At 44.9% G+C, this 8,357-nt stretch overlaps 1 protein-coding gene across 1 annotated transcript; it reads right to left on the reverse strand.

Moving 5' to 3' along the window:
* Positions 1-637: 637 nt before the first annotated feature.
* CYP24A1 (cytochrome P450 family 24 subfamily A member 1) lies at positions 638-7,854 on the reverse strand. The gene is made up of 11 exons (XM_086474956.1): positions 7,597-7,854; positions 7,307-7,497; positions 6,797-6,890; positions 5,980-6,076; positions 4,681-4,772; positions 3,790-3,901; positions 2,251-2,396; positions 1,760-1,926; positions 1,495-1,573; positions 870-1,064; positions 638-772 (listed from the first exon to the last, which is right to left on the reverse strand). The coding sequence occupies exons 1-11, from the start codon at positions 7,852-7,854 to the stop codon at positions 638-640; spliced, it is 1,566 nt and encodes a 521-aa protein (XP_086331082.1).
* Positions 7,855-8,357: the final 503 nt, after the last annotated feature.

Raw genomic sequence — 8,357 nt, forward strand, 5'->3', positions numbered from 1 at the left:
CAAGCTGTATTAAAGAGAAAAAGAACGTATAGAGTGATCAACTATTTAACTTTTTTGTTAGCCTGTTTGTATAAGCTTGTGAACAGAAAATCTTACATTCAATTTTTTTAAACCAAAAACGTCTAAGTTGCAACATTGCATGACTATTTACAAATATATATTTCTTTTCTTTGTTCTTCTGCCTAAAGTCAAGTTTTCTTATATAAAGTCTGTAGTGCACTGGTGTACTGTTCCTCCACTAGATTTTTTTTTTAATCTGTACATTAATGCTCAAAATCAAATGCTATTTTCCAGGAACTATCTTCCAGAAATGCCGTGGAGAATTTATATTATAACAAAACAATGGCTATTATTTTCTCCAACAGTATATACATTTTGATTTCCCCATTTCTGATCTGCATCGTGCACAGAAGACATGCTCTCTTGGCATTTAAAACTAGACAGCTAACTTCAGAGCCATAAGCCATACAAAATTTGTCTTCTTAGTACCTAGCATATTTTTTGTTAAAAGTAACAAAACATGATGACATTTAATAAATCTCACATTGTGAGAATAAAGCTTAGAAAAACATCTGTTCTCTTACACTCACAGTTCTATGAAAATTCTAAATGAGGTTCAAAGAAAAGTCTCATGTACTCAGGAGACCCTTATGCACATACCTGATCGTCTGTGAAACGCAATGGGAAGCTCCCGGCTGGGAATCAGTGTTCCTGAATGGAGTGTTTCTACTGGTTTGTTGTCAGTTGCTGCAATTTGGTACTTGCGAATGAGCTGAAACATAAACATTTCAGTTAGCGTGCTTTGGCTTCTAGATCTTCTGACTGAACAACCAGGCATTGTGTACAGAACAGCATTCTGGAGTATTTACCCAGCAAAGGGCCAAGTGAAGCTGTAGCTCTGCTACGCGGCGCCCAATGCACATCCTCTTCCCGATGCCAAATGGAACATGAGAAAAAGGATTTATTAAGTTCTTCTGAAACCAGCGCTCCGGTTTAAACTGAGTCCAGCCATTGAAGTACTCTTCATTGCAACCCAGGGCATGGCTATTTATCATTAGTACGGTCTATAACAGAGCAATAGGGAGAGTCTCATTACAAGTTACAATAACTTAGAGCTACCAATTGAATCAGCTTGTTAATGGAAAAAAATAATGCAACAGTAGAGGTGAGGCAGTTTCCTCAGAAGTTGTCGTGTAATTCTCTGAAGATTAATTCAAACACAGAAAAGGTCATAGTTTCCTCAGAAAATCATGGGAAAGCTGGAAAAAATTTTTTGGTATAGCACACCAAAACTATTTTTGTCTAAATCAAACATCAGCGCAGGCAGGTATGGTTTTCCGTTTATGGGAATTCTCGGTGTGAATTCCTCATTCCTTATCCTGGGACTTGTCCTTTGGCAAAGTCATTCTGAGACTGAGACATGACAACTTCAGTGGTCTACGGGACAGTTAATCAATGACAAAATAGTCTAGGAAGCTAAATTAATTGACTTACCCCTTTGGGCAGTACATAGTCTCCCAGAACCATTTCTGCGTCAATGGTGCGAGTGGTAAATGGCACTGATGGTGTTAATCTACAGTGAAAGAAACAAAACACATGAAATTTCCAGCATTTTTAATTCCTGTATCTATCATAGTTAGTTCACCTTAAACAGCAAGGTGAACAAAATTACATATACTAGAAAATCCTCTCTTCCTAGACTAGTTGGTAAAAAACTTTGTGACCATTTTGCTTTTTGCAAATTATTTGAGAATTTTACCTCATGGATTCTTTCAGACATGCTTTTAGGTAAGGCATATTCTTCAAGTTCTCAGCACTTGGACTCTCATTAGCAGCCAAAACACTCTGTATTTCCTGGAAAAGCTTCTGCTGAACATGTGGATTGCGTGAAATGTTATACAAAGCCCACAGTAAACTATTGGCCGTCTGAAATAAATCAAAAAGAAATGTAAGACCTCCATTTGTGGTGAGAGAAACAAGAAGTTGCCAAAAGTTCAAAGCAACATTTATGGCTGGTCACTGCCTTGTGATATTCTGTAAACCTAAGGGATTATGAGCTATCCCAGTTGTTCTCTAGGAGATATGAACAGAAGAAAGAATCTAGTGATTTCAGGTATAAATTCACTTGCATTTAGGGCACTGAAGCAAGTACAGGGTCAGCTCATAGATGCTGTGATGGTTAAATTATGGAAGAAAGCAGGGAAGTGGAAGGTGGCTAATTTTAACAAGCTCTTGGAAAGCCAGGTTTACCGTTTCAACTCCGGCAATCTGGAGCTCTGCAATGGCAGCGTACAGCTCCTTCTTGGAAAGCTGTCCTCCAGAATAGATGTCACACAGAAAATCCTCCTGAGGGTTTGCAGAGTGCTTTGCCAGTCGACAGTCAATTGAGTGCTTGGCTAAGGAGGGAGGAGCAGGAGGTAATTAACAGAAAAATCACTAAAAATACTATAAAATTAAAGCAAAACCACGTTTCATACACAGGATTTTGAAAGACACCAAGCTGTGCTCTTTTTTCAAGCAATTAGCATTCTATTGAATAAATAATGGTATTTTCATTTTTTTAGACCAAAAACTCGGTCACAAGAATCACTTCTGAATAGAAGGAGCTCTTGCAAACTATTAGGAATTTGGCTTCCTTAAATTAGGAAAGGAAATCAGTGATGTGTTGAGTGAAATATTTAGCAAACAGAAATACAAGCGTGTAAAATTTATTTGCTTGAATTTTCAAAGGGGATCAAGGTGTTAAAAAATCAAAGAGACTTAGCACTCAGACTCCCCAGGGGCAAATGTATGCCTTTGATTTACTAGGGGAAGGCAAAATAGATGCCAAATTTCTACATGCTATTTTTTTAAAAAAAATATAGAGGACTCGATTTTGACCACCCTTTCTCATGAATATCCTAATTGTTAACACCAGTTCCTAGTAAGGAGCTATTCATGTCAAATGAAGGTATCAAACTGTTTTTTTCTGAACAAAACTGGTTTAAAGCATCTTTCCTAAAACCCATGAACTAAGAAGCAATAAAATAAGTGCACGCGTGGCTGGCATGACCAAAAGTCTTGAAGTACCAAGTACTCAAATACCTAAGAAATATATCACTCGGCATTACAATCATTCAAGTGCCAAAACCTTCCTTAATTGCTAGCTACCACTGTCACTGTCTAGCAAAATATTGAAAAATATAAACTTAACTTCATATCTGGAGTTGGAGTAATTTTTGTAACTTTGAAGGCCAATTCATCTTAAATAGACAGAAAATGTCGTCAAAAAGCCAAACTGTACCTTATGATTTAAGTCGCTTCTCTTTTTAAGACTTACAACTATATTCCAGGTTGTTAACCTATAATTTCTTCTTTTTTTTTTTTTTTAAGCAAACAGGCTTTTGTTGCATGTAAGATTCATGTTTCTCAAGGAAACTACTCCCTTTGAGGTCCCTTTGAGGTAGGTCCCTTTTCTCACTCTTGCCTTTAAAGAGATTGTACACTTTCTGGCTATTTACCCTGATGGTAGATTAAAGTGGACTCATGATGTTGCTGGTTCCAAAATTTCTGGGGCTTCCCTGGGGAATGGGTATTGCCCAACAACTAGACCTAAGTGTTAGTCATAAGAAAACAGCGCTCACATGCTTGGAATAGGTTTGCGGTTAGCTGCAGCAAAGGTGTCTCAATCTGTGCCAAGGGCAGCAATTAACAAGAGCGTGGGGCAGTACAAGCATGAAGAAAGTTAATTCCACCAAGCAGGAAACAGAGACAAAGGGAAAGGAGAGAAATCATGTTTAAAACAATAACCTGTTTTAAATATATCATCCCATGCTTTAGTATGAGCTTGCCAGACTTTTGTGTTCAGACCCTTGTGAAGTTCCACGGGGGTCACCATCATCATTCCAAAAGTAGCCATCATCTGTGGTGGAGAAAGAGCTTTTGAGATCTTTCTTTAATTTACCTACTTGCAATGTCTGAACAAAATTAGACTGTAAAGTAGGAGGCAATTTTCAGTAAGTCAAGGTTCTGGCAGATTTTCCATCCTGGCCAGAAAGGATGGGTCTTAACCTACTAAGACTGAATCCATCTTAAAATTAGGGACAGCCAATGGATAGGAGGCTTCTCCAGTGGGTGATTCATCATATCTGTTTAAGGCACCTGTTTTAGAATGGGTCAAGTCACCCTTTGGCGGTGCCTCTCTCTCCCTTGACAACAGATGGAGCTAAGAAACTAGGCTAGGCTTGATGTCTATCTTCTAGATGGCTATATATCATCAGAGCCCAAGTTGCAGCAAAATGCACAGCAGGTGTGCTTGCAGGAATGACTAACCTCCAAACCCAGCGTATTTGCATAATCCCATACAACTCCAAGAGTCCCACCCCAGAAACGGCAGTATTGCACAACAGGAGTCTCAGAGGGAGAGGAAAGTCAATCAACCAACCTGACAACTCTGTTTCCAGGATTGCCCTGATGCCCATACAGCATTGTTCCCCTACAGATTTAGGCATTTCAGAAATGAGACAGTCGGGTGCTCAGAACTAGCTTTGCACATATAAGTGTCATCTTGGATGTGCAAGGCTGCCAATACACATGTAACAGGGAAGCTTTCTTTTTTCAAGTGATCCTTTTAAACTGGTACCCTCTCATTGGTAGAAGGGGTAGGAAATCACTCAAGCCCCAGTAAAGACTCTTCCATACCGTTTTTACCGCCTTGATGAAGTTCAAACTTTCTTCTTCTACATCCTGCTGCAGGAGACCAAACCTTTTTCCATACAGCACCAGACAGATACCTGTCATTAAGCAATATTATCATTAAATGATATAAACAAAAGGGTGCATGGTGTCCACCATTTATTGTCAAGGAATGGCTTGTATTATCCTTCCAAGAAATGTGCTATGGTACACACCTGTGAGAGCAGCACTTCAAAACACCTTCTGCATGTTTGCCTCAGACCCAAGTAGCAATATATCTAGCTAAGGTGCCCTTACAGCAGCACTCTCTTCACGAATAAAAATCACCACTGATCGCCTCACGAGCCACAGATCATTCTGCCAAGCAGGGCTGGCATATTTGGCAAATAAGCTATTAGGCAATGCTACTGAAGAGAAGTGAGTCACAGGAAAACTGGGCCTGAAGAGGCCATCTACTCCCATGTCTCCTAGGCCTTTCCACAGCCAGAAAACACTTGCAAACACTGGCAGCATCCCACACGCCACCAGTTTCCATCTCTTTCTGCTTGCCTTTTTTTTTTTAAATTTATTTTAAGATGTCACTTCCTATTTCTCCCTTTCCAAAAGCAGCCATCACCACTGACTGGAAAAAAACCCACCACTTTCAGGAACTCAGTACACAGGTTCCCAAGATGAGCCAGCCAAGAGCAGACAGGTCCAGCAGAGCTTGTTTGGTTACGCACTGTACTCAACCATCCCTCCTTTTGGGAGGCACTGATGCAGTTTCTTCTGCCTAAGTCATTCCTGGCAGATGGTTCCTTAGTGTAGTCTGAAAGGTTTCTGAAGATGGAGGCTCCTGTCTTGATAACTTATTCCAGTGCTTCTCAATCCCAATGTAAACATTTTAAATAGGATTTCCAACCTTGTCTACAATGAATACTTCTTCACTGTTATTGGATCATTTAATTGACCTTGTGCTGCTGATAATTACAAACATCAGATGGACAAAAATGGTCATGTGCTATCTGATCCCACTCTAGATAAATGCACTGTGATTCCCCCAGGTTTTGGATTTATAAGTCACTATAATGTTTGAATTTTCTTGCAAGCCACATAGATAGCCAGATTTCTAGAATTTTCTATAGCTGCTGCTGAAGTTTGCATGCTTACTGATAGCCTCCTGGCTTTTCTGCAACCCACTTTCCACGATATTGTAGTTGATAGTTTGGAAATAATCAGCATACACATTCATCGCTGATCATAGTTTAAGTGAAATGCCACGGCAGGTACAAAATGCATACCATTCTCAGGCAAAAAACAACTTACTTTCAAATGACCATTTGTTGAATTCTGAATAGACATCTTCCATTTGTCCATTTTCATTACAAATATCATCTATTCGGTGCATGAAGTCCTCCAGGACCTAAGCAGTGGAGAGAAGAGAGAAAATAATGGAATAAAATGACACCAACTAATAAAAATCCTGTGTAATTCAGCATTTCAACTATCTTTTAAATAGATAACAATCTCACATAAGAGAGGAATAGTTATGTTTCCTATTATTTGAACAAGATTCAATTTCCCGCTGTCTTAACATATATTTTAGATTTTACGTGACTCTCATGTTATTACTGCTTGTCCCCTGACAAACTGAGCTTTCCTCCACAAGGATGAAATGCTTCAGTCTGATGCTGAGATAATGCTGGAGTTTCACAATAAAGAGGATTAAGCTGTCTATCACAGATGCTCTTCAAAGTCAATGAGGAACACAGAGGTTAAAGAGGGAGGTATTCCCTGACAGCAGAAACATAAGAATGAAGGGGTAAAAGCAACGAAAAGAATTGCAAGAAAAGTAAGCAAAACCGCTGTTTGCAGGAGCCCACACCATTGTGGAATACTTCCACTGTTCTGTGGAGACAGACAATCTCAACGACACGTTTCTGTATGGTCTCACTTTTGGTCAGACCCTGATAATCCGTTTATACTTATTATTCCCTGAATGATTTCAGAGTGTGAACTCATGGTTTTACCACTGTAGAGCAAATCGACACCTATCCAGGTAAACCGGATCATTTGATCTGCTTTTATTTCCCAGGTTTCCAGGGGAGTGGGGATAGAGAAAGAATTTCTTAAAGCACAGTACCTCATTGATCGTGGTATCCAGTTTCGCAACTTCCCTGGGTTTCATCAATTTCTTTTGAAAGGCGCTTCTCACTCTCTGCCAGTCCTTTCCTTCCCTAGGTCGAATTAAACCCAGCGAGGTTGAAAAGAGAAAGGCTTAAAGAAGAAAGAAGAAAAAAACCCAAACCCGCCGCCCGTGCAACAAGACATCTCCGGGCGCCGGCCAACGCGCCTTCATCGCACCGACGGGCGCAAACTTGACGCCGCAGCCGCTTCTCGGGGGACAGGGGCTGAAACCTGCTCCGGGAGGCAGCTCCGGGCGGCAGCGGGGCCGCCGGCACAGCCGCTCCGCGGGAGCGAAGCCCGGGGAGGGCGACCCGGTGCCCGCGGAGCAGGATGGCTGGCGGCGGCCGCCCGCCCGCCCGCAGCATCCCCCGGGCACCGCGGAAACCGCCCTCGCCCGCACCGCGGGGAACGACCGGCCCTCCCCGCACCTCCCCAGGGCCACCCGGGTGCTGCGGGTGCCACTTACAGGATCAGCAGCCCGTAGCCCTCGTCGCGATAGTCCCGATAGGCTTTCCAGGGCTTGATCTCCAGGCGCTGGGGGCAGGCGCTCTCCCGGCGGTACAGGGCTTCCAGGAGGCAGGGGGCTGCGATGTGCACCGAGTCGAAAGCCCCCAGCTTCATGCGGAAAATCTTGCCAAACCTCCTGTGGTACTCGGCCTGGGGGCGCAGAAGAGACACCCCCCTCCCCCGGTGAGTGCGAGGCTCTCCCCTGCCTCCCTCCCCGCCGCAGCATCCCCATCCCTCCGCCCGCCTCACCAGCGTCTCATGCTGCCTCTTGAGCCCCCCCTTCCAGAGGACGTCGGGCAGGCTGCCCATCAGCGGCCAGCTGGGGGGGCCGGGCAGGGCGGCCAGGGGGTGTCCGTGGCCCCGCGGAGCGGGGGTCGCCGCCGGCCGCAGGGCGCAGAGGGAGGAGGCGAGCGAGCGCTGCGGGGGCGCTCCGCGCCCGGCGGGGCTGCCGGCGGCGCGGCCGCAGGTGAGGGCGGGATGCCGGAGGAAGATGCTGCAGCCTCCCATAGCCGCGGCGACAGCCGCCCCTCTGCCTATATGGATATATATATAGCAGCCGGGAGGCTCGCTGGACTTTCATCGGGGGCCAATGGGAGCCCTGGGTGGGGTGAGGTGGGGCCGGCTGGCCCGGCCCGGCCCGGCCCGGCCCGGCCCGGGGAGGCTGCGGGGCAGGCGGTTCAGGAAAGGGTTCAGGCGAGGCGGGAGGGCACCGCGCCAGCACCGGCCGCGCCTCCGCCCGCCGAGCTTCCCGGCGGCTGCCGCGGCTCCGTGCCCCGCGGAGCGGCAGCAGGTAGCGGCACCGGCTCCCTGGCCGAGCTGCCGGGCGTTCGTGCCAACAGTCTCATCAAGCTATTTCTCCCTCTCCCTTTCTTTTTTTTTTTTTTTTTTCAAAAATCGGCTTTTTCGGGGGGTGAGGAGGCCAGGGCACATCCGCCTGAGGCGGGGGGGGTGTGGGGCTGCGGTGTTCATCCTGAAATGCACAGGTGGCCAAACAGTTCAGTCTTCCTTCA

This window comes from Leptosomus discolor, chromosome 17, assembly GCF_034619465.1.
Source record: "Leptosomus discolor isolate bLepDis1 chromosome 17, bLepDis1.hap2, whole genome shotgun sequence".
Classification (NCBI taxonomy): domain Eukaryota; kingdom Metazoa; phylum Chordata; class Aves; order Leptosomiformes; family Leptosomidae; genus Leptosomus; species Leptosomus discolor.